The following is a 27612-nucleotide window of genomic DNA, read 5'->3' as shown; positions in this document are numbered from 1 at the left end:
CTGATACGATGAAATCCTGGCCAGACTCATCCTTCCTCTTTCATCGAGAAACATAACTTTATTCTGTTCATTCCATTGCCATTTCTCATCCCCCAAGCATGCTGAAAGCTTCTCATCTCCATGCTATTGCTTGCTTTTCTATAAAATTATTCTTTTTGTTAAATTACTTGTATTCTCTTTTTTATTCCTGATTTAAATTAATCTTCAATTTTTGGGGAGGGGAAATTTATTTATTATATCCTTGACTTGCTTTTATCAATTTTGTGAAAAATATTGAATTATAATTACTGCATGATACAGTTTTAAATATTCTACAAGCAAAAGACTTTATTGAAAGAGATCCTTCAAGATAAATGTTACGTGTATTTACCTTTCAGATTTTTATCTCATCTTAAGCACAAAGAACTATCAACTAGCACGTGTCACAATGTGCTTATACCACTCATCCCTCTATGCACATTTACTTTCGGATTTTTCATTCATCATTTATCAAATCAGTTTCGAAATTATTAATATCAAAATCCGTTTTAAACGTTTCAGTTTAAATTTCGTTCCGAGCCAAGATTTTAAACGTGGGCGTCTTTTCTTTTCCACTTCTTCGCAAAAATTGCAAACTTATTCGAGCGAGAATGAGGTGGATACGCGAATCCTCGCGGAGGGAACACGTAAATTCGTTGGCGTTGCATAATTCGACGGTGACGAATACGGATGGGTCTCGACGGAAATCCGGCATCTATCGCGCAACTTGTGTGTCTTTTCCCTTCCGGTGGATGGAAAAATACCGAGATATCGTTGTTGGGGGATGTTGTTCGCAAGTATTTCCACCCGAGAAAATTTCAAAGCGCTTCCTACGTTTATTTTAGTTTATCGCGTGATTTACGGGAGGAGATTTTCTGGCCAAGTTGACAGACAAGTTTATAGCCCAGCCTCGTGTTTTCATCATGGGAAGCGATGGCTTCTTGTAATGAAAATAGCTGTAAACGCGAGAGATATTCGGTGATTGAAAATCGTGAATAATTCGTCTTTTCATTTTTTTTTTTTTTTTTAATTTTTTATATAAGTCTGTTATACTTTCTAGTGATAACTCGTTAGTTTAATCAAGAACAACAAATCGAATTGCCTGTTATCTTACATTGATATTCAAGAAGCATTTTTGAAAAAAGAAAAAATGAAAATTTCTAATATATTTTTACTATACGCGATTTGGATTATTAGAGTAAGTTTTGTTAAAGTAGGCCAATTATCTACAGGATTGAGAGCGTTAAAGAAGAATTTTTCACTTTCTGAAATTAATTACTTGTATCTTCTCCGTCCAAGAAAAATAAGAATAAGTATTTTCTATGCTTTTCGTAGTTTCTTTCTCCGCCGTAAAAGATGACGAAACTTTCTCGGTTACTTAATAATACAACTTGCATTAAAATGAATTAAATTCTTAGAAGCTGGATAAAGTCTTGGATTGAAATCTTTTGACATTTTACAATACCAAAGAAATATTTATCTTCGCAAGATAACTGCACCGTAATTCCCATGGTATTAAAGCGTAACATTTAACTTTTAATTTTTAAAATAAATAACATAATTTAATAAAATGATTAATCGCGAATCGCATTTAAAAAATTCGATTATCAAATAGAAATACACGTTGCTATATTTCTTTATATAAATAATTCATCAAACTCTTCGTTTTTAATTAAATAAAACATTTTAAGTTTCCTTTTGTATTTTGCGTTTTTAAACAATCTTAAAATTAAATTATAAATAATTAAATCTTCCTTACAAAGCGTTGATCATTATTGAAAGATTCCCTCTATTGCTCCCCTTTCTTTTTAATATTCCGGCTTGCGTTGATTCGAGCAAGCAAAATTTTTATCTTAATTAAATTCCAAGAACGTGCAACGTTCCTTCTTCCCCGCAAAATAATTATTTGAAGGATCTCTTCTATGTTTCTTTTCTTCCTCCGTTTTCTCCGTTTATCTTCCAGCGAAATTCAATTTTTTCCCCTCCCCTCTTCCTTCTAATATATCCTCGTACGTACAGTGGCGAAGAGAAAATTGATTTAATCGGTGGACACGGGATCGTTTTATTAATGCGACAACATCCTCGTTAATTAGAAATCAATTAACCCACCTGTCGATTATTCGAATACCTATTAATTAAACTCTTGATCATCTGCATGCATAATAACCGTGCCATTATTGGCATGATTATCGGCGTATCATCGAATTGATAAATCATATTCATCCTTTCACTATTGGAACATGTTAATTAACGTCGAGATTGACCAATCGTCTTCTACGTTCTGTATGATTTTTCTTCTTCGCCTTCTCTTGTATTTTTCTTTTTTCTTAATTCGCTCGTCTCTTAACGAGTCTTGATACATTAATTTAAAATACATATTTAAAATACACCCATCGACAAATATTAAGAAATTAAATCAATCATTTGCAATTAATTATCAATTTTTTATATTTTTTTTAAGATCAATAAATTGGAACTAACTGGAATGTGTATAAGGAAACTTGCAAAAGATTAATTTGTATTTTATTAACTTTTGCCAATAAGTACATTTGTTATTCAGGAAGTAATTGCATTTGCATCGTTGATTGTTTTAAATTAACATTGCAACTAATAATCACTTGGTAATTATGTTTTAATAACATTCAGAGCTGGGTATTATTAAATTTAGATCAAGGTGTAGATTGAATGTTGCATTGATTAATCTGTTTGACTAACGTATTTAAATTATAATTACTAATCTCTAATTTATCACGAACTGTAATTAATGTTGAGATTATTATTTAGGGATTGCCAAAAGGATAATTATCAAAATCATTTAATCTATCATTCATAAACTCCATTAAAGATCTCGTACCCATACCCATATTTGCCCATATTTTATCATAACGATTGAACTAACTTATAATATCATTATAATACACATCTACACCATATCTCAGAATAACCCTCAAAGATTGTATCACTAGTAATAATAATAACTACACACGTATAATAAACCTACATTTCACTTCCAACATCAATCGCACGTATTGTATCATCGTTACTCGATCGTCATCATCATCCTATTAATCGCCTACAATTTATTATTATTCCCTCGTACTGCATAATTGTCCATCCTTCTCTCCTCTGGATCGATCTAAATCAAAATAACACCCGATTATATATTTATACCTCGCGCTATAATAATTTCATCGCCAGCTTTATTCCAAATACTTACATGAAATACCGAAACAAAAATGAAAACCTCGTCGACGAGAAATTTTCGTCCGCTATTTGGACTTAAGATCAAACGTAAAGTGGCAATCCAAACCCGCCATTCACACTTGTTTCGCCGTTTAGCCGCGATACTACAGAAGAAGGATGTTGATGTGCCCCGGAAGATCACCCCAGCCGATACCGTCCACCGCTTACGGGGTGAGTTTTACGCGATTTCTTGCGGCGGAGCAATTTTCGCGGATGGATGGAAGGGGAGGGGAGGGGAGGAGCACGTGTCCTAATTCGATTTTCAGTGGCAGATACCGAGCGGATGTTACCTCAGATACACGAGGATCTTCTCGGGGGCGTATGCTGTTCAGAACTATCGAGGGCAGAGGCAGAATGGTTATCAGGAGGCGAGGGCGGCTTATCATCAAGTTCATCCTGTTCACCAAGGGGGCCAAGGTCAAACTCAACTGCACTCCACATCCTATCCTCTTGGAGACTGTAAGTTTTCTGTGCGATTTCTTTTTTTTTTTTTTTTTTCTTCATATTTCTCCGCGATAGCTCGTTTATTCTTATGCTTTATTCTGCTGTGTCCATGAATTCTGATTGCACGTGGTTTTTTGTGTAAGAGGTTGTCTATTGTTTCTTCTTTTTTTAATTGGATGGATATAAAAGCTTTCTAATTTAAGGTATAAAAGAATAATTTTTGTTTTCGTTAGTGAAAAAATGGAATGTTTAATTTTATAATTTTTTAATAATTTTTGTAATCGTGTCTAATAATGTAAAACGGTCTTTCTTTATCTCGTGTAATTATTTTTTTTGCAATGATCATCGATTCGTTGAAAAATTTGAAACTGAAAACTAAAATTTACGTAATAATTTTTACATAATAACGCTGGAATTTTCATTTTATTTAACTTCCGAAATGTACCGTTGAGTGCATTAAAAATTAAATCCAATCCACGAAAATTTCGCAGAAAATAAATACTCGTTTCATTCGATCAAACGAATCAATAATTAATAATTTCATATTATTTTATTTTATCAATTGATTTATTTTGCAGAGTAATTACGTTGCAACAAAATTAACAATTTGTTTTAATTTTTACGTATTGTGTTTTCATTAAGATCAATCGAAAGAAAAAATTGAAATTAACTAAAAAAGTTTATACTTTTTCGGCTTTATTGTCGTGGAAATATTTCAGCATAGTGGCTGAAACAAAGTGGTGGACGCAACGACGCCATTTGCGGTCGTTCCATGCACGATAGTGGAAAAATTAGTATCATTTGCGGCTCGTACGACAAAATGGTAACTTTTGCTAATCCTACGGGATCAATTGTGATCCTACATAGAAGATATATGACGTTTTCTTTTTTTAACGTAAAAGAAAGGCAAATATGATGATAAAATAAACGTTTGTAATTATACAAGAATTTGTTTTATTAATAATGTTTGATTAATACAAAATCCAAGAGGAAAAATAAAAGAAGAAATAGAACATTCAAGTTTTTCTGATTAAGAAAGCGAAGCAACGATTCTGTTACAATTTGATAACAATTTTCCAATCTCTGTGCCTTTTAAGTAACAATATTTTTGAGATTAGGATGTTTGGTTCAATTGCATCGAATTTTTTGAATCACGTATGTATCGTCTAATTAAAAATATAAAAGCTTCGATCTATTTTTCAAATTCAGAGGATCAAAATTAAATATAAGAGGCAGCTCTTGTCCAATTCGGAAGAGAATCATGCGAGATGTAATCTCACGAGCGAAACAGAAAATTCGCAAAAGACGTTTCGAGGCGTTTAATTTTTCAAGTGACCTTTCGCCTTTTAACTTTCCCTCTTGTAATTGCCCGCTCCTTACGACTTAGCAAACTCTCATAGCGTAGACCTGTTGCTGTCTTCGAAATATCGTACGCGATATGAACGAGAAAACCAAATTAAATAAATTATTTTAATAAAATGAGTTTTCGTGGAACGCGATCCTTGCACAAACGGCGGATCACCCTTTTAATTGCAAACGCGCCCCAAAGGAAACAGAGGTCGCAAAGTAACGGCCCCATTGGAATTTCAAATGAAGCATAGTATCGCAGCAACTCGATGCTCCAACAGTTTTGATATTTTTTTTCTTTCTTTTTTAACCCAAATATTTCGCTCCTTAACGAACACCGTCGACATCCTTCCTCTCTTCCCCAACTTTTCCATCCTCTTTCATTATCACACGTTTTTCGGCTCTGATTTCATCGTTGATTCAAAGCGACTCGAGAATAAATTATCCTCCTCCTCGTTTTTTTTCTTTTTTTATTTTTTTTTTTTTATTTTTTTATGGAACTTTCTCCCGTTCCTTTCGATCAGTCCCAACGTCTTGGCCCAGTTCGAGACTGAAAAATGCAGATTGTTGAAGCGTGCTCCTGGGACAAGCTCGTGTTTCCACGATGCAAAGATGCGTTTCTTTCCACGGGGCTTCCCCTTTCGATCCATCCATCTCCGATATCCTCCCCCATCACGATTCCTCACTTTCTCGATTTCGATGGTCCTCCACAATTTTAACGCTTAATTTTTTTTCGTGGATGATATTCTTGATGGGGGCGTTGTTATTTATGATAATGATAATTTTGCGAATCATTCGTTTTAACCTTGGACGAAGGAATAATTAAAATAATTAGAAAATTGTTGAGATGACGTTGGAAATAATTAGGGAAGCAATATTGAATTCGAGTTCCCTTCTATATTGCGATTATTGAACATATGCAAGTTTATTTTTATTTTATATTTTAATCATAATTTTAACAGAGAAAGAAAAGAGATAGAGAACTAACAAAAAATTGAAGAACAATTCAAATTACAAATTGAATTTATTATTGGTGTAATCAAGATGATCTTTTTCTATATATGCAAAAATATAAACAATCCTAATTAATTAAAATCATTTACATTTCCTGTACGTTAATGTCACGATCGAATTTCCACGAATAAAATAATTTCTGACGATGTTTAGTTGGAAAGAACTGAGAAGAGCAAGGTGTTCGAGCGTAAAAAGCAGGAAAACCGCGAGACAATTTTCGATTAAAAATTGATTTACGGCACATTTCTATTTTTCAGATTACTTTGACTTATTTCATGGTCTTGATTTTTACTTGCGGCACAATTTCTGGAAAAATGTTTCCCGCCCAGCTGCAGACAACCCGTTCTTTTATTTAGTATCACGGTACTCTCAGGCGGAATTAAAAAATAATTCTCCCTCGCGAGATCCCTTCTGTTCGAGGTACGAGCCATTCCTTCTCCTCCTCCTCTTCCTCCCTCTTTGCTCGCCTCCTTGACTTTCTTTTATCCTTCTGTCTTCGACTATGCTTTTTTCACCATCATTTCTCTTCCCTTGCTTTCGAACGATCGTTCGTGATGTTTAGATAACGAGAAGTTTACCAATTCTAATTTGGCTTAATCGATCTCGTTCGTTTTAAGAGAGATTATAAAATTAGAATTTTTCTTTTTTTTTTTTTTTCGAAATGATAGAAGGTTTTTTTTTGCAATGGACAGAAATATGGTTTTTCTCGTGGACGAAATGAATCGTGATTTTGATGACGAGCATCGATTTATTTGACTTCTTTTTAATATTTTATGTGCCAGACTTTTAAATAGACGTGAAATATTCCTCATCAATAATGCATTTATAGTAAGCTTAAATATGCAAAAATATACAGAATGCATAAAATATGCAAAATTATACTAAATAAATTCATATATAATATTTAGAGAATGAAGTGAATTCTTGTCACGTTCCATTTCTTCATTTATGTTCGTAAAAATGTGAATAAACATCATAAGTCTACTCATCGAAAGTAGATGATAATAAATAAGTATAATCAAAATACCTATTATTTTATAATATAAATTCATATTTTAAGAAATTTCTTCTTGAAGAATTCCATAATCTAACCTTTGCAAAAATTTATATATTTTTTGAATTACAATTTACTAATTTAGCGTTAAACCTATCTTCTTTAAACTTCAAAATAAAATGACCATTAACCAATCTATTTATCATATCTTAATATTCCATCAACTTCCATACACGAAGCATTACGTACAACAATCCATCATCCAACTATTCTACCCCAATAACCAAATAATTATCAGAAACAAAAAATACAAACCAATAAATCCTATTATTATAAATTCTTCTTCCTTCTACATACGCAATCGACTCCATACGTTCCACCATTATAATTGCAAAATAAACAATATTATAATTACAAAAATGACAACTTAAATACAATTTCAGCCACGATCGAAACCTAAAAAAAAAAAAAAAAGGAAATCAACCGCGATACTCTCGACATTTTCCATCCGTGTCAACCGGATATCCGGTATCCCATAATTTTTCACGGCGTGGCCGCGTCTACTTCGCCTCGAAGCGACAGATTACGTCGCGTTTCTCGTTACTGTCGCCCCAAAGGCGTGTTTTTCAGCCCGTGTCGTATGAATATACAATCAGACACGATCGACCTCGCGCCGTTCCAATCCACCTCCAACAGAGATTAAATTTCGTGAAAAAGCACGTGTACGAAAATCTACGTACCCCATCTTATTTGACCTCCTCCCCTATCGATGCAGCCTCCGTTTCGCGCCACTGGGGGTCTCTGGTGGTCGTGATTCGAACGGTAATTACGAATTAACGTAGCGTCTTAAAGAGGGCGTTAAATCGAACGCTCGTGGGAGGTTTCATCGAAATTATCTGTGGGGAAAAAAACGATATTAGAATGATTTTGTGGCGATTGATAAACGCGTAAAGTTTTCCAAAAAAAATATATATGATGATGATGTGAAAAATAATATGATAATAAAGAGAGGATGCTCGTATCTTTTGTTTATTTTTCTGTAATTTTTTTTTTTTTTTCTTTTAAAATTTTATTTCTGCAAAATTCCATGGTATATTTTATCGGAATTCCGTTACACGATCCTTCGAAATTCCATTTCAGTTATCTTTAAAATTTCGTCCTCCTAGTCTCCTCAATCCCATTCTATATTCACTTCATCCCTCTATGTTTCTAGAAAACACTATCGATATTCTATCCTTTTATGGATTTTTGAAATTACTTAATATTATTCATATTATTCAAATAAATTTTAAATAATCATTATATTTTTAAAAATTATTACAAATTAAATAACAATTAATTATAAATCATATTTACTTATATACATAAAAATAATTAATAAATTGAATAATATAAAGATTATTATAATATATTAAAAATTATCACAAATATATGTTGGTAATAAATACATCAAATAACGATGATTTAGTTCGCTTTGAAAATTTTATTACAAAATTTTGAATGACAAACTTTGCATATCATTTTGAATAAAAATGAATATTGCCTGGATATTGATATAAAAAAATTAAAAAGAAATCGCTTAGATCAAATCCAAAGATTTTTCTAATACATCATATCAATAACTTCATCTAATTATTTGCAAAATCTTTTATTCCTAAATCCTTTATCTTACTCGATGAATTTTAATTTTTTAACATGTGATGCAATCCTGGCATTATTCCGCGCTATAAATCGCGCTTGAAGCTACAACGAAAGCTAAATCTTTTTTAATCCCAATGGAAATTTTTGGTTCTAAATATAACGAGTTTCACGGTAGATGAGGATCTAACGAAAGATTGTTGAAATCGGGTGAAGAGAGGAGAATTTCCCTGGTGGTATGCGACAGTGAAACTTAATTTCGCCCATTATTTAATTTCACTTATTTGAATAACGTCGACAAGTTGAATTATTTTAATTGCTTAAATGGCTATGAGGAGTGAAACAGGAGGCGAATTGAGAGAATGTGATTCATTTAAAGCTTCGCTAAACGCGATTGTTCATCCTCGTTTCTGCCCCTTGAAATGATTTACCGAGCCGAGAGAGTTTTCAAGTATTAAGTATGTCATTAATAACTCGGGGTGTCGTTAATTCACAATTTTGTCTTTGCATTTACAAAAGAGAAATACGATAATTGCAGAATAATAATTTAAATTTCCTTCCTAAAATTTCCTACGAATTTCATATTCCGATTTTAAAACTTGTACGATATTAAAATTAAAATCGTTTTGTAGCAGATTGTAAAGTCTTTAATTTATGAATTTAATCCATTTCCAAACTATACATTATTTTGCATCTTAAATATTACAATTTTTACAACATTTCATCCGATAACAATAATACAAACAAATCATTAAAAATAACAAAAATCAACTATTTTCATATTTTCAAAACTATATTATATCTAAAACTAATATTTCCATTAATTATAATGAATATTATAATGAATTATAATGAATATATCCACAAAGGGGCAATTATTTTGAATTCCTTCTAATTTTATCATCACATTTGCCGATCATCCAACACCAATAAACAACCACAAAACCACAAGCCAAGCCAAAAATCCAGTTTAACCCTCGTTTTAACCACGAGGAGAGAAAAAAAACTCATCCTGCGCATAATTTCGTCATAACGGGCAAGCAAGGGGTCGACGAGTGAGACGAAGAGAATAAAAAAAAAAAAGAAAGAAAGAAAACAAGAACACAGACCCCTGAAGGAGGACTTGGCGAGGGGTGGTGGCTGCTCCCACCGGTAATTAAAGCCCCCGAAATTTTATTTCCTGGCCGCGTGTATTCCGCGGGATCGGCGAGAGAGAGAGAAACGAACGGCGAATAAACGAGAAACAGGCGACGTCGCCTGTGGATAATCCTTAACCTCGTTACTGGGGCTATTTCGTCCCAGTTTATGCAGAGTCGACGCCCGCTTTTAATGAAACTGCTAGATTAACGTCAATGCGTTACGTCTTTGCCACATTTACGCCTCTATCTGCGTAATACGTACATAATATGTAGAGATCGTGCACGAATTCGAAAGAATTTTTGCATCGAAAAGGGAATATTGTTTTCAACTCGTATTCGATAAAGGTTGTGCCCTTTTCGGTGGAATTGTGCCATGGCGAGAGAGAAAATTCTTCGGCTTCCGGTCGTGGTTGGGAGGACGATCCTTCTTTGCTTAATGCTTGCACCAACGCCACCGTTCAAAATTATTCGAGCACCTTCTTGGGATCTTGGTATTAAAGCTCGATTAAAGGGATTATAGAATCTGTCTGAATATATTTTATTACTCGTTTTATCAGTTTCATCGAAACATGTATTTTTATCGTGCATTTTTTTAGAGAAGAGAGTTTGTTTTTTAGAAGAAATTTATTCTTGCAATTTAAAAAATTCTTCGCTGTTTTCGAAATGCGATTCGTAAGATCGAACGACCGATACAGGCTTCGATTCTAGCAGTATTAACCGCAAAAATTATGTATAATATGTAGAAGAAATATATAAATGTATTACGTACATATATATATATATATATTGTTTAAAATAAAGATTTTATTTCTGTTTTCATATAGGAAGGAGATTCGTTCGTTCGTTTATTCCTGCAATTATTTATTATTGTCCGTTAATACTGTGACCGATTAATACTGATATCCCGCAGTCAAAACTGGTGTTGGGAATTCTAGTTGATGAAGTTTGTGTCGCTCGTTTCAATGGAACCCGATTATAGCTCTATTCAGTATCTCATCTACGTTAACACATTCATAACAGGACGGTAACCGAGACTAGCTTCCGTTTACGCTTCCCAGATCATAATGAATGCTTTGTAAATTGTTTGTTGAATTAATATGAAAGAAATTTGGAAAATTTTGATTACGTTTATAATAATAAACATGATGGTAAAACGTAACCATAGAAGAAACACGTGAAATAAATATATCACGTAGGATGTACGTAAGATGGATTATACGTTGCATATTGTTCAAATTTCATATTATACATTCATTTATGCGTTTCATTGTTCATTTTAACGTAGAATCCAGTAGACGCAAACGGAAGTTCGGTTGAAATATAACCAACGCCGAGCACGTTAACCAGAATTGTTGAATAAGCAAAAGGTATTTCTCTTGATATATCAAAATATATAGAAATAAGGAGAAAATTCAAAAAAGAGTGTTAAAATGTGTCAGGAATATTTTATATTTTTCCTATTTGAATAGTCGAAGTGATGCTATAATTATATGTATAAATAAAAATGATATAATTAAATTTTCATCTTTATAAAAATCAACATTTTTTAAAAAGCTTGTATGTTTTTTAATGTTTTAATTGCAAATATAAAACTCTTCGTTTGGATTTTAATAACTCTAGTGTTAATTAAATGTAGATTTTATGAATTTATGTTTGTGAATTACACGAAGAAATATATTTTTTAGTATCTTCGTGCATACGGATTATTTTTTAGATTAGATAAATAATTTTTAAATTAAATTTAAATTGTATAAATTTTATAGAGAAATAATATTTAACATTCGATGTATTTTTTTTTTAAATAAACGTGTTTTTCTATAAATAATTGTTTCAAGTGAAACTATACGTATATCCACTATGTGTCAAGATATGACAGTATAGTTGAAAATAGATTATGAAATATCGTTCGGTTAAAAAGATTTATATTTCGTTTAATCTGAACCATCGACCTCACTTATATTTGTTACAGTGTTTTGACATCTTAATGTTTTATTTTAATAAATCACGTGTGTATATACAATTCATTGACAGTTCATTTTAATAAATTTTACAAATAAAATTCATTCCACTTTTGAATTCAGAGTAATTTATTGTACTGTATTCATTAATTTTGAAGAGGCTTAATAAGAATACACATCATTAAAAAAGAAGTATAGAATAGTAAAAAAAAGAAAAAAGAAATGGGGAGAAAATAAAATAAAACGAGGATCTGTAACGATGGGGTTAAAATCCCTGGCCAAGTTTGAACGTTATCAGGGATTTAAACTTCATTACTTCAATGGGTTGGCAGCATCGGTGTAATCAGCTGTGAAAAGTTTACAGATTCTGCTCTTAACTATCTAACCTTGCTCGTTTCGTGAACTTCTTCAAAANTGAACGTTATCAGGGATTTAAACTTCATTACTTCAATGGGTTGGCAGCATCGGTGTAATCAGCTGTGAAAAGTTTACAGATTCTGCTCTTAACTATCTAACCTCGCTCGTTTCGTGAACTTCTTCTTCAAAAACCAAATTACATCGATATATATCACAATTATTGTATATATTTGAATATTTTTTTCTTTTATTTTTCTTTTTTTTTTATGATTTCTCTTAATCACATTATGAATCGTTTACTGATCGATATTCGAATGAACTTTTTTTAAACGTCATTGCAATACTATAAGTAAAAGGTTTTCTAACATATTGAAATCATTATAGGAATTTTATGTGATTAATTAATTAATTAGATTTCTGCTTAATATCTTTTATTTGAAATTTATTCCTCCTTATCCTCGTTATTTGAATGTTTTGATGTTTTAATATCTATTGATTTTATGTTATTCATAAGAATTTCAATTTCAAAGTTTGAAATAAAATTGTGATTTTGTCAAGATAAAAGTCTGATCCTTCGTCGAGTTAATATTTATGTAAAATGGATTGGAATGATTGGTCAAATTTTATTTGAAAGTGGCAAAAGGAAGTAACTCTGACAATGAGATTGGAAACTTCGTGTGAAACTTTGTACAAATGTACAACTAACAGTAAGAACTATCATAGAGAGTAATAGTTTGGCATACTTGGAGAAGTTGATTTATGAGGTAACATTGAAATGCCATTCGTGACTTGTGCATTCTGCATTCTACATGATCAACATATTAACATCTATTCAACATTTAGATCTTTGTTCACTTTTCAAAATTTCTTTATTTATCAGTTAACTGTTTATTGTTGTTACAATAATTAATAATTGAAGACTAATATTATCAAATAAATATTAGATTAATATAAATTATTATTAATTAAATCAATTGCAATCTTTGCAAACATGATATAATTCATATTTTCTAATTTCATTAAGACAGTTTCAAAGTTAAATTAGTTTTAAAGTTGTAATATCTTGAAACGTATCAAGTTTTCACTTTAACATATTAAATACATTTCTCTATATTACATAATCTAAAAAATAGAAAATAAGGAAACAAAATTTAACGATCATTCCTTCTACGATCTTCAATAATATTCTTTTAATTATAAATATTAATCGATCAAAGTATAAATTCTCATCGATCAATGATGTCTAATATTATTACATACAAAACCTCTCCTGGAATCTCATAAATCATACGAATTTTTCGACGTATAATCCAAGTTTACAATGTAATGCAAAACGACATGTGTACGACCCGCTCTGCCGAAAAAGAGTATACAGTCAGTGAGAAAAGTTTCCATTTTTTTATAAAAAAAATTCGTCTGATTCAGATATATCGATTTTAAAGATTCGCGTTTATTTTTTTTTTTCTCTCTCTCAAAATTTTTCGTTTCGTTTTCTAGAATCAAAATTCAAATTCCACACATATTAATAACCCCGTATAATCCCATTACGCTCCGTTCAATTCCGTTTCTTTAGTTTCGATAACATTTCGATTTATTACTCGAATTTGCAATTGTATTGCAATCCAAAAAAAAAAAAACTGTTGAAATGGACTGTGTTACACTGTAGTAAGAAAATTTATGAATATTCAATACGAAAGTAAAACGTGCGAACCGTCATAACCATAAGCATCGATGATCACGAAACGATCTAGCCCCGGATTAAACGGATTTATCCTTCACTCTCTCTCTCTCTCTCTCTCTCTCTCTCTCTCTCTCTCTCTCTCTCTCTCTCTCAGCGAAGTATCGATGGCACTTCAATCGCGAAGCGACCTCTTCCCCCTCCTTACTCAAACTTAAAACGGTAATATTGTAAATGGAATAATTCAAGCTGGTCGTCATTAACTCGGTTATACTGGTCGTTCACGCAGAGACCGTTATACAAATGCTTTGCCTGCCAGCATTGCCTTCTACAAATTGCGTTTCGTTCATCGAATTTCACGAAGCGCGAATTTCAATAATTAATCTCGCGGATACGCGGATTTTCGTTTCAAATGCGCGCGTTGTGGTAATAATTTAAATTGTTTCGCGGGGGAGGGGAGGGGATTGCCATTATTCTCCATCGAAACGTTGTGATCCGCAGAAGTGAATGGTAAATTACCAAGGAGCATTTAGACCGGTTATCGTATTACAATTAAGCATTTTATTGTTGTTATTGTTCCGGAGAGAGAGTGAGAGAGAGAGAGAGAGAGAGAGGTTGGCGCCGTTGATACCCCGCCTCGTAATATTATTCGATTATTTCGTTGCCTTTTGTTTATCATTTTGTTTGCAGCTTAATAATCCTCGGTGTTAATTATCTTTGAATGTTTATTCGATCATTTACGATCTGCTATTTATTATATTTTTGTTCGTATCGTAAATTTTTAATTCGTTGTTAAAGGAGAGATTTGAAACGATGATGAGTGATTTGGAAATTTTATCTTTATTTTTAGATAGTTTTCATTATTAAAAAAGATTTGTTAAGATGATGAAAGATATATATATATATAATATAATTAATAACTCTAATGGACATTATAAAAATTAATATTAAATTACCTAATTAAAATAAGGGATAACAACAATTATCACGTGGAAATTAACATTCATCGATACATAGCGTTGAACGAGATACATTAGAATAATACTGCAACAAGCGCGACAGGAACGAAACACCTGAAGGGATATTTTGCTATCTATCGTTTGAAAATATCCTTCCTGAGGGAAAGTATTATTTCAAGGGTCTATGGTTTCCCTCGAGATACCGCAACGGGGGTGAATATCGTCGCGACAGTAAACACGAAAGGACGTGAAACGACAAACGTGGTCGATATTAAAATCCAAAGAAAAAGAAACGCCAGTGGCTGGATCGATATCGAATCAAACCGAGACGAGAGGAATCCGCTTCCTTCTTCATTCTCGAGCAACACGATTTCTTCTCACGGGTAATAATATCTTTATCTCGAGCATCCAAGAACGGATTATCCTGCATAATGATTTTGATACATTAATATTTGAATAATCCACAAATTATAAATGAGTTATAAATTTGATTCTCTTGCAAAATTTGGAAATATTAGGTCAATAAATTCGCGAAAGAACGAAAATGAATTATATTAAGAAAGATATTATAATAATTAGAATTGTAATTTTTGTCGTAAATTATCTTACGTAAATTATTTTACATTTAAATACGATATCATACTCGTATTAATGTCAACGAGCAATTTCCAATCTTATCTGAAATTCGATATTTACAAATATCGATATTAACAAAAATATGAAAGTATACTAAAATCACGTAGCAAAATTACGAAACACGTTTAATCACGATGTAAAATATTTCCTCTATAAATAACCAATTAAATAACCAATTTCTCCTTCGAATACAAAATCGAAGAAACGAACCTTCTTCCATCAAACGTACGTAAACACACGTGTACACAAAAGTGATCCAACAACGTACCTCCCTCTCCCTCTCCCTCTCCCCTCCATCCAACTCCTCGAACGCGGAACGATCGAGTTTTTGCAAGTTGGAGCGGTGATTTAAAAAATTTCGAAAGCCACTCCACAAAGACAAACGAAGGAAAAAAGCGACGAGCGGAATTCGGGTTATCGGCGATCGTTTCAATTATGGAAGACGTTTCCGGGGACAGTGTGCGGGCTACGAACGGCATCGATCGATCGAGCCTGCATCCGGTGATCGAGGTCTAACATGAGGAACGTGACTTGTGGATGCACGGCCGCCGGAAATCATCCAGGCACCGAAGAAAAAACCCGTTATGCTGAACGTCGTGGCACCCGGCAAGCTCATCCTAACCTTGCAATCGATACCACCGTTCGTCGTCGAGAGTATTTTCGCTTTGACGCTTGTCATCCTGTTGGCGGTACCCCTGATCCTTCGTTTCCAACACACTTTAGTACGTGTCTCTTTGATTAGGCTTAACGCGAGGATTTAACGCGTGTTGGATCTTTCGCGTCTCTCTGACAGGTTTTCTTGGCGATTGATACTGTTCAGTCAGGGGATGGAACGAAATATAAATTCTTTTTCCGTTGCTATTCGTGATTTTTTTTTTTTAATAAGCGAATACTCTCTCTCTCTCTCTCTCTCTCTTTCTCTCTGGAAAACAACACGCGTTCCACAGTGATGGAATTCGAGACGAAGTAGTATACTAATTATTGGAGAAATTGTTGTTTATCGTTGATTTTGTGGTAATTTGATCATTCCTTTTTTTATTTACTTTATTCTTTTTTCCTTTCGTTTTCTTCCCGATGAAATGATTTTTAATAGTCCATAGAAATTTAATCAGAGGCTCTCGATTCACAAAATTGCGCGTTACGTGAACGTTGTGTGAACACGAAGTGAATAGTGTTAATAATTAAAATTAATTATATCGAAATCGGATTGGAATATTAATTTCTGGATAAAGAGAATTTTAATAATTAATTGTTAATCTAATTGACTATGTGTAATTACAAATCGGTCGAATTTAATCGTTAATTCGTTACGTTAATTTAATACGTGGAACATTCAAGTAGAATGAAATAAAATTAAATAAGAGATCGATTTATCAAAGACACTACTTTAAATCTAACCTTAGCAACTTTAAATCTTTACCTCTTTCGCTTAATCCTCCCCATCCAATGATGTACCATACCCATTCCCCTTTACCAGAATTCATTACAGGACACGATCCAACATCTAATCCAATAAAAATTTCGCTTTTCTCGCATCCTTCGAATCTCCGTTTGCACACACCGTCGGAATATCGAATGCCCCCCACCACCAGGATGATTCGATCAAATTCAAGAAGACTTGGCCAACCCCTCTCTTCAGCCAACGCAAATTCGAGCAAAATCGCGACCATGTCGTGACCCATTATCCAGTCACCACGTTCGACTCCGACTCGAGTTCAAGCACGGATCTTTGCTTGGAATCGGCTCGTAAGACGATCTCGACGCCGATTTTGCAGGCGAGCGGTGACAACGTGAGAAACGATTACAGAAATGTGAGAAGCCGAGCGTACGTGAAAAATGCAAAGAAGAAAAGCGACTCGATGACGAAGAAGAACGACATTATCCTGAAACAATCGTCCTCGTTCATCGCAACCAACTCTGAATTACCGATCGTCGATATATCGGCGTTCGATTACGACGCGTACCGATTCAAATTGGTAGAGACGGCACTTAGGAAACAGTACAACAATTATCAGCCACCTGGCGACGTTGTCATGAATTCCATCCACTTGAACAACAACGATTCCACGATCGCTTTGAGATTGAACAATCAGTATCACCACAGCCTGTTCGACTTTGTGGAGGAGTATTACGACGCGACCAAGGGTATGAGCAAAAAGGAAACCGAGTATTTGCATCCATTGGATCATTTTCTGATAAAGGGGACGCAGAAGCCGGAAACGGTGGAGAAGGAAACGGAAACGAAGCACGTGGAGATGGCCGATGTTGGTGGACAGGATGAAAGATCGCCCAAGATTTCGTTTTACGATGATACCGTTGTGGATGGCTCGATACAAAGGAGACAAGGTAACGGTGAATTGGTTGGAATTAGCAGGGTTTCGGGGTCGAAATCGTTCGGAATGGTCGTTTCTGAAACGTTGAAAGAAAGATGGTGAACGATGGATCATCTTGTATCGACGATTTCTTTTTTCTTTTTTTTACAATTCTTTTACTAAAATTTTTAAAAGACCGAGAAAATTTGTACCTTTAAAGAAAAAAGCAACCAATTCACCTAAAAATAATTCTCGCAAAAAAAAAAAAAATCCTCTTGGAGTAACTATCAAATTCTTCGCACGAATTGTAGACTCGATCGTTAAGGGAAGCTTGAAATCGTCGAAACCGAGGCCATCGAGCGCGGGAGCCGACTCGACCACTTCGAGGATATCAACGTTGCCACGGTCCACGATCAAGAAGAGCGCGACGAAATTCTCCAGGACGAATTCGAGCACCGATTCGGGGAGCTCGAAGCGGGAAACGTTCTTCTTCAACTCGCACAGACGCGAGGACAAAATTCTGTCGTTCATCGACGGAGTCGAAAGGGAGTCGATGAATTGCTCGACGATCAGCTCGATCGACACCGAGAGCGTGCGCAGCATGTCGAGCAAGTATCGAGACATTCACTCTTCCCGCTCCCGCGATTCATCGATCGGCTCGAGGCCATGCGTCGCGGAGAAGCCGCACTTTGTTCCCTGGCTGGCCGGAAATACGGAGACGTCGTTCAACAAGAAGTACGTGAACCCTGATAGGATATCGTTGAAGACGTCGGAAACGTGCAAGAGGAAGATGTCGAGGAAATTGAGCAACTCGTCCAAACATCAAACCAGCAAACCGTCCATTCAAAATAATTCGGGATGGGTCGATCAGATGGTGAAAAGTCTGCCCCAATTGGACAAGAATTCGGCCAAGGATGGGTTGAAGTTGGGTAGTAAGAACGAAGAGGCGAGATCGAACAATCAAATCGGAAAACTGGAGGTGATCAAAAGCGAAACTGAAAAGTTGGCGAAGATCGATTTACCATCCGTAGGTAATTTGTCGGCGAGGAACGATTCGCTGACCCGTTCGCGCCGTTCCTCGATTAAGAATCCGTCCGAGGGGAGCTCGCCAAGGATGTACACGCGGAGAACGATCGATTCCTTGATGGAGATGGCGGGAGATTCAGGCGAGGAGACGAGATTAGCAGCGCAGACCAGGTCGAAGAGGGCCACGAGCGAGGACGAAAACGCGGAAGAGTGCTCGAGGAGGTTGTCGGGGAAACAGGAGCAGCCGGCTGAGAAACTCGGCAAAGTTTCAAGCGACAGGAAACAAGGCTCGCGAAACGTCAGCCCTGTGCTATTGGCGAAACAACAGTCTGCGCCGAAACCGGAACTTTCCATGGAATCGTTCCCCACGAAGGACGAGATTCGGGAAAACGTTCGCCAAACGGGTTTGGACAGGTTGAAGGGTAACGAGAAACGGAAAGAGACGTCGGAGATGAACGTGAAAACGGCGAAAGATGGTATTAAGAGGTATCAGGATGGCCAACAGGCGAGGATGGGTCAAAATTCCCCTAGATCGAACGCGTACGAGAGGAGGAACACGGCCGACTCGTCGACGAGGAGCAAGGAAGAGGAGAAGACGAGCGAGGTTGGAGGTCGTAGGAAAGCTTCGAGCGTGATCAAGAATTTTGGTAGAAGCAGCGCGAACAAGATGCCCTCCGAAAAGATGAAAAGCTTGCATCAAAGGGCGACGGCTTCGAAATTGAACACCGGTTTACACGATAACAGCGCTCGATCGATGCAGATCAACAAGTCGAGCAAGCCGTTAATGGGCGAGATGAAGTGTTCGAGGGTTGGGAAGGTGGAGAAAGTCGGATTCGAGTCGATTAGGATTCAAGAATTGAAGGAAGACGACTTGAAATTGCCGCGTCGTGACTCGAAGGCCGGCATAGCTATGCAGGCGGGATTGAAGAAGTATATCAAGAAGTTGAAACGGGTGTTGTCCGATCGCGACAACACGAATATCGGCGAGTTGGCCTCTTTGAGCCTTACCGACGCCATCTTGCCCGATCTTGAGTCGACGTTGTCGTCGGTCGAGGTCCAGGAGGTGCAGAATCTGTTGAACATGGCCGAGAAGAAGTCCGAGTTGTTGCAGAAGAATATTTCTGTATTGTGATATGTTTTCCTTTCACCCTCTGTACATGTATATATTTTTCTTTCTTTTAAGCGAAAACAATTTACGGTACCATACCGATGCCTCTCCCCCCTCCTCCTATACGAATCGATCCGCAATCTTTTTTTAAAGCATTTTTTTGATATCCCTTCAACCGCTTACGATACGATTCCACTTGTTTTCACTTGAAGAAAACGCTCTGTATCCATTCATTTCATTGATATATATATTGCAATAATTATACAAAAATTGTACATCTCTCGATTTGGCAACTTTTTGTGAAACAGACAATTTTATTTCTGTGAACGAATCTTTAAACTTTGATATAATGTAATTTGCTATAATATAGTTTGATGTAATAATATATAATTTCATTATATTTTAATTTATTAATTCTTATGCTGTTCTTTTTTTTTTTTAAGATTAATAAATAAGAATATTTTGTTTTAAATTAAATCATAGTGAGGGTGTAGCGAGTTCTCATAAATGAGAAATTGAACGTCTGGTTAAGAGAATATGGTCGAAAGGAAGTTGGAAGAGAATTTAGATAAAGGATGATCGAAAGGTCTTGCACCTGTTACCATTTTAATTAAGACATTTAAACAGTCGGGCTATAATTTATGATAATAATCTCGTGGTAAGTTCATAGCTGTTCTTCCTCAATGCATTAATGTAATGCAAGCATTAAATATTTATTTGTTCCTATTTTTAATTACAAATTTTAATACGTATAATTTTACGTTGACGTAAATATTTTCTCTTGTTTTCTATAAATAAGAAAACAAAGTAAGAAAATAATTATAAAAAGTCCTTTGAGAACTGTATTCGAATTTAATAACTTAAGATATTGTTCTTCCTGTAGGAGTTAAAAATAAACAAATTTTTATTTTACCACGGAACCAACCAACAATTGTTTCTCAATTGTATTACGAATACACACACAGGATTTGATATTTTCCCTCTCTTTGTCTCTCAATTCTGGTTTTTTGAAAATTTCTATTTCACAGAATTCACAGAATGCATCGATAAATCGCATTTTTAAAAAAAGATTTCAACCTATTAAAAGAATTTTGCGTTTAATCTATTATACGAAATCTATAGTGTTGAACTGAAATTCGATTTAATCGAAAACAATTTATAAATAGAATTTTTTTATAGCTATTCTATATTCTTTCATAAAATTTCAAATGATTTTAAATAAAAACATTATTACTATTCATTTATTTTCAAATAATTTCAATATTTCGATACTACAATATATTAACAACGAATATGCAAAATTTATTACATATTACAATATATAGAATAATACATTAGAATAATACATTAATTAAAGAAATTGAAAATTCGAATCAAAGATAAATCGTATCTTACCTTTAATAGGTTTAAAAATTATTATTAATGTACTATTAATGTAATGTAATATGTAATAATATTGAGAATTATAACAATCCATCCATTATTTTATTAATTTTGAAAGAATCAAAGCAATGAACAATTAACATGGTCCCAAACATAACATATATTATAACATAACAGACAAATATTATATCTAATTGTTAATATAATAAAAATAAGAATTGAATTAAAAAATATTGTTTCAAAAAACTTTTAAAATCCTTGCAATTCCAGAAAAAATTAATTTTACAGAAACTATAAATATATACTAACTTAATCTGAAAGATTGGGAACAAAATGACAAAAAATTCTAATTTAAAGTACTTCTGCTTGAATTTCATTCCTCGTCGTTAAATCTACGAGATTCGTTAAACGAGTCCAAGTATTCTTTTAGTGATTTATGCATTTCGTGTTGTCACCGTCAACTCGATGTGCCTGCTATTAATGCATAATAAGAAAAGAGAACGTCACTGATGACGAGACGTGAACTATCCACGAGACACATATACACACGAGCCAATTTTCCACTATGACACTAACTTGCGACCAATCTTTGTATCGTGATACTCTGCAATCTCGTTTAAGTTTTACGACACGGCACTTAACCGTTCAGGCTGACCCTGTGATTTTCTTTTAGCAATTCCCAGAAGTTTTGAGACCGGAAACGAGTCTCCTTGCTAAATGAGATATTCGAGATTTTGTTATAAACTAGGAAAAGTGAAGTGGAATTAAGATTTTACCTTCACGAAACTGTTTAAAATTTTTTTAGAGATTAGTTGGAAACTTATAATTGTTCCATTATTTATTAAGTTGTTGCAATTAAATAAGAACATTGAAACATTGTTCATACTTCATTAGAAGCATTTACAAACATTACAGGAAATTGTAATACTTCTGTGACTATAATTTTAACATTTAATCAAAAGTTAAGAAAAAAATAATTTACTACATACTACTATTAAATAAAAATGAATGATCTTACTATAAATAAACTATAAATAACTATAAATAACTATAAACTATAAACTATAAATAAACATAATAAATTATTACCAATTTTCCAACGTACGATATAAATCACGAGAAAAAAGATTATTGTAACAAATAGTAAATTCCTCGTTTTAAAAAATTTTTCAAATGACAATATTCAAAATGGGTTCACGTGAAACAATTTAGATACGTAACTGGTGCAAGCGGGCCGATTAAGAAAATGTGCCTCGAGATTCGAGTGACATTGATTAATATTCTCGCGCGCGGGCGCATTTACGGAAGTCGTGGAACAGCTGATTTATATTCCCATGTCCGGATGCAGTACGCAATTTCGCTTCAGAAGGGTTTACCACGGTGCTATTAACGATATTCGGGTCACGCGACTTCTTGCTGTCGGCATCGTCATCACAGTCGTCTCACGCCGACACTAGCGGTCTCTAGCGACATTGCAATTTCATCTTCTAGACCGGAAACTGCACGTTTTTCATCGATTACAAATAAAGGATAAGAGAACGGAGAACGGAGTTTATTCTTAGTGATTTTATGGTATAATATTTGATTGATGAAGAATAAAGTGAACTGAATTATAAGAAAATATAAAATAGAAAAATCATGAAGATTAAGTTTGGATTAAAGAGTGGATTTCATAGGAATTAACTTTAATTAATAAATTAATATATATATACATAGGAAATATATCCTAGTAAAATATTATATATGCTAAATCATGATATAATAATACATATATATTAATATATATGTATTAATATATATGTATTGGATAAAATATAGAAAATTTTATTTGTTTTAATTGAATAAAATATAGTTTATCGATAAAATAGATATATCTAAATTTATGAACAAATGATATATAATTTAACGTAATATTTTTATATAAAAATACAAAAAAGAAAAACTAAAAAATAAAAGTAAGAAATATTTATCGAAAAAGTAAAAAGAATAAGTATTTTTTTCCTTTTTCTTCCTATAAATTCCACTCTGAACAAACTAATTTATGATATCGATACATTTCTCTAAGTGCTATTACAGTAGCAAGAAGTTAATATCCTACACGTTCATATAAGCTGGTTTCGATCTTTCCCTTGATAACAAACTGGTGTCCAATTTTGTCTGATTTTATAATGGGAAAATATAATGTGAAAGAAGATTGCATATAAAACTTTTTTTGAATTTAATTCACTTATCTATTTTCATATTTATTTCTTTATGCTGTTACATCTGTATGCTTTTTTTTCCTATTACTTTTTAATAATTTTTTAATAATCTAAAAAATTCTTTACGAATGAAATAAATTAATTTTAATTTCTTTAAGGCAATTAGATAAATAAAATACTTCAAAATAACCATCAATTTATTTGAGATAATATTAATTTCCTTAAAACTTTCTTCATTTATATTTCTTAATTTACTCAAAACGATCTCCTAAAATAATTATTTATTTTGATATTATAAAGTTAATCTATATAAACTACAAAATTAATAAAACTCTTAATATTCATATATATTAAAAATATATATTTATCATTTTAAATAAATTATCATTTCTCTTTATTTAATAAATAGAGCGATAACAAAAAGTTTAAATTAGAATAGTCTTTTTAACAATAACTTAAAAAATTAGATATACTTAAATATACCTTTTTATTTCTTCTTATTTCCCTTCGTCTTATAATTTTTATTAGAAAATTCTTAATTTAATTTTTTATCCTTTTCTTATTTTACATTTTTATTATTACTATAAAATTCCTAGAATTTCAAAACTCGGTCATATTTCAAAATTGATGTAATCGCATCACAAAGCCAATTGTGACATAGGAATTCAGTATACCTTATGCATTAGATCATCTGGAAAAGTATTCTAATAGTTTGAACGGCGACGATAGACACGATATTCTGTTCCACATCACGACATTTGTAACGCTATACACGAACTTACAATAGATTGCTTGAGTTAAACTAACACTAGAAACTATCGATAAAGCTTGACAAGGCAATATCCATTTCCTAGTGTACCAATTGACTGTTAAGATCGCTTTTTGTCACAACTATCAATGAGTTGTTTATCACGTCGCTCGTTTGTCGATCAATAGATTTGCTCAAGATATAAGATAGAGTTGATATTTTATTTCTATACTTTGAAATATCGACCTCGAAAAGAAACAGGGTGTTTCTTACTTCATTCTATGTGTATTAATATATTAAAAAGCACATTTAATATTTATTTTAGAAAGAGGGAAAAAATTTTCTTTAAAAATATTGTATTTATACCTTCTTTATATTTATGACGTTAACACATTTATAAAACACTTCTGTGTAAAAGTTGATATACAAAAATGTTGGTTAAGGCTTATTTATTATACAATTTAAATTTACGTTAGATGAAGATGGAAGTAAATTGAAACAATCTAGTTACATTAACTCCATCTCTCTTCATCTAACGCAAACTTAAATTGCTTATAACCCAATATACATAATAATAATTGCTTTATTAATCCCTTTACATAATAAACTATAAATTAAACAATAAATTAAACTCGAAAATAGAAACATCTTATTAATGTAATTTAAATTGATCTCTAACTTCAGAAAGGAATAAAATATTCCTCTTTCCTGAAATATCATCCATCATAAAATTTATCATAAAAATATTCAACTCATTTGAAATTGTTGTTTACCTTACCAGAATCAATAATCGACGCAACTTTTCAATCTAACAAGTCAAAAATCTAACAAATAATTATATCTTCCTTACCAACCATCCCATTGCTGATGGAATGGGGGAAACTTGGTGAGCCACGACCTTGACTTAACCAACGTCTAGCTCGGACTATAGTCAGAATATCCAGCTTACCCAAATGATTCTGTTCACAGATCAGCACTCGAGACAGTATCAGCTTCAACAATTGCGCGAGCAACAGCAGCGACGTTCCTCGAGGACTGAGCAATCTTCACCAATGGCTCATTACGGTAGAGGCCGTGTCGAGACGAGAATATTGCCGCGGCGTAAATGCTGCGTGTAAAAGAATCGGCCACCGATTGTTCTTCCACCCAACGAGGGCCGCAATAAAGCCGAAAGTAACTTAGCTATTGAAGAGAGAGAGCGGTCTGCGGCTCGCGCATAAATTATGTCAAGAGTTCCTCTCGTCGAAAGAAGTGGGGGATAAGGAGGAAATGAGAAGGTAGAAGAGAGGAGGCGTTACAAAGTTCGTTTCTCGCTTTTAATTAAGTCTAATTAAAATCGGATCGATTTCGATACGATCTGTACCATCATTTCCTTCTTTCGCCTCGAGACGATCGAGTGATCGATGATCTTTGATTCGATGATTTTTTTTAACCCTTTGCGCAAGTTCAACCAGTTGCGCGAATTTCAAACGAAGATTTGAAACGATTCGAATTTAAGGGGATCGAATTGATTGGTGATAGAAGATGGTCTATGTTTTTTTTGTTTTTTTTCTATTAGTAATTGGATTACTTAAAAAATGGAATCCAAAAAAGTTAGCTTATTTTCCATTCCAATTTTATAGAACAGATATTTACTATACAAGCTACTTGTAATTAACTTTGTACGGACTAATGCTCTTAACCTACTTTTCTGACAATCGTGAACTCGAAAGTTAATTAACTTTATATTATTTTTTTATTCTTGTGTTTTAACTTTGAAACGATTAAAATCAATTATACTTCTCCAAGTGCTTTTAAGCAAAATTTCTATTTTGTTTTTAATCGTGATTTCATTCTGTTGTAATAGTCTTAAATTGTACACAATTTCCAATTTAATTCTCTGATATTTAATTTTATTAAATAACGAATATTTGTATCATCTTTCATCGCCAATAAATTATAAACTTTTTTTTTTAATTCTTTTTTACGAATTCTTGATAATATAATAATTATTGACATCACAAATTCAAAGATTCATCTACAAAGATTACGAATTTCAAAATACCATATGAAAAATATATTTGTACATTCGTTTTACTTTTTATAACTATACTTATTACTATACTTACTACAACTTGACCAAGCAAAGTGAAAATTTTTTGAAAAAAGTAAGATCAAAGAATGAAAGAAAAAAGATCAGATTTGAGAAATATCCTAATTTGTAATGTTTATGGTCTCTATCATAGCCAATTAAATCAACGAAGAGAAGCTAAGTGCCTTAAATTGAAACTATTTACGTGCCTTAATCAAAATTCTTCCAAGATCCTATTATACGAGTTCATGAAATAATGAAGATTAGTCGTAAAATAATTTCGAAAAGTTCATTAAAAATTTAATTTTAATTAAATAATTCTCATAACTAAATGCTTTAATATTTCAAGAAATCAGGGGAAAAATCTTGAATCATTTTCTTTTCTTTTGATTTGTTGTTCTTTATTATTTTTCTTCATTAAATATTGAAAATTATGTCTATACCCTTTTTTGAAATCAATATGTATTACTTACATAATAATTAATTAAATACTTCAGATAGAATACTATTAGAATACTATTAAATTACTATAATCTCCATTAAAATATAAAATTTTTCAAAATGAATATTCTTTGTATATTTTATCACCTATATGCTTGGCCATATTCATTAAAAATTTCAGTTTTGCTGGGTCAAGCTTAATTACCTTAAAAGAAACATCGCCATCCAGCACTGCCTTTTTCATAGTATAATTAATGATAAGTTTTTAAGAAATTAGAAGAAAAAGAGAGAGAGAGAAAAAAAGAGAGCTAGAAGAGGAATTCGGGTATTTCTTTTTACTAAGTATTTTTTTTTTTTTAATCTTATTCTTTGTAATATACATATTATATACATACATGTATTCGATACATAAATTTTATACATTTATTTTATTGTAATGTTACGATGGTAATCAATCGTTATTCCTTAACAATGATATGCGAGTGGCGTGGAGGGGTATTAATAAATAATAAACGAATGTTCGCTTACATTCAATCGTTCTTCTATTTTTCCATTTTTTTTTCTCAATTATAATCCTTAAACTCTAACAGTTTATTTATTTTTTTTATTGGTAACTTCCATTCCATCGACGTCGTCGATCACGGAGCGTACTCTCGTTTAAAAAGTGAAACAAAGAACACACACATCGAGCACGAACTGCAACTTCGATTGCTATGAAGAGGAACATTTGGTACAGTGTTACTCGATTTATTGATTTTGTTGAGGAGAGATAATATAGATTTTTTCTTCTCTTTTTCTTGTTTTTTTTTTCTTTTTAAGAACGTTCTTTATATTTTACAACTTTAAAAATTTTTTGATCGATTAATGCTTTGTAAATTTTATTATTAGTAATAAAAT

The 27612-nt window shown here is 32.9% G+C and overlaps 1 protein-coding gene across 1 annotated transcript in view; it reads left to right on the top strand.

Annotated features, from left to right (window-relative positions):
- LOC122710490 (fibrillin-1) overlaps positions 1-26611 on the top strand; it is a 95223-nt gene extending 68612 nt beyond the window's left edge. The window contains exons 19-21 of the mRNA XM_043928366.1: positions 3358-3432; positions 3528-3720; positions 25173-26611. Coding sequence (XP_043784301.1) covers positions 3358-3432; positions 3528-3720; positions 25173-25321 — 417 coding nt within the window. The 3' untranslated portion in view covers positions 25322-26611. The remainder of the gene's footprint in view (positions 1-3357; positions 3433-3527; positions 3721-25172) is intronic.
- Positions 26612-27612: the final 1001 nt, after the last annotated feature.

Source organism: Apis laboriosa, unplaced genomic scaffold (genome assembly GCF_014066325.1).
Source record: "Apis laboriosa isolate Shangri-la unplaced genomic scaffold, ASM1406632v1 scaffold149_cov153, whole genome shotgun sequence".
In the NCBI taxonomy this organism is placed as follows: domain Eukaryota; kingdom Metazoa; phylum Arthropoda; class Insecta; order Hymenoptera; family Apidae; genus Apis; species Apis laboriosa.
The sequence above is the reverse complement of the archived record's forward strand: the minus strand, read 5'-3'. Positions and strand labels throughout refer to the sequence as shown.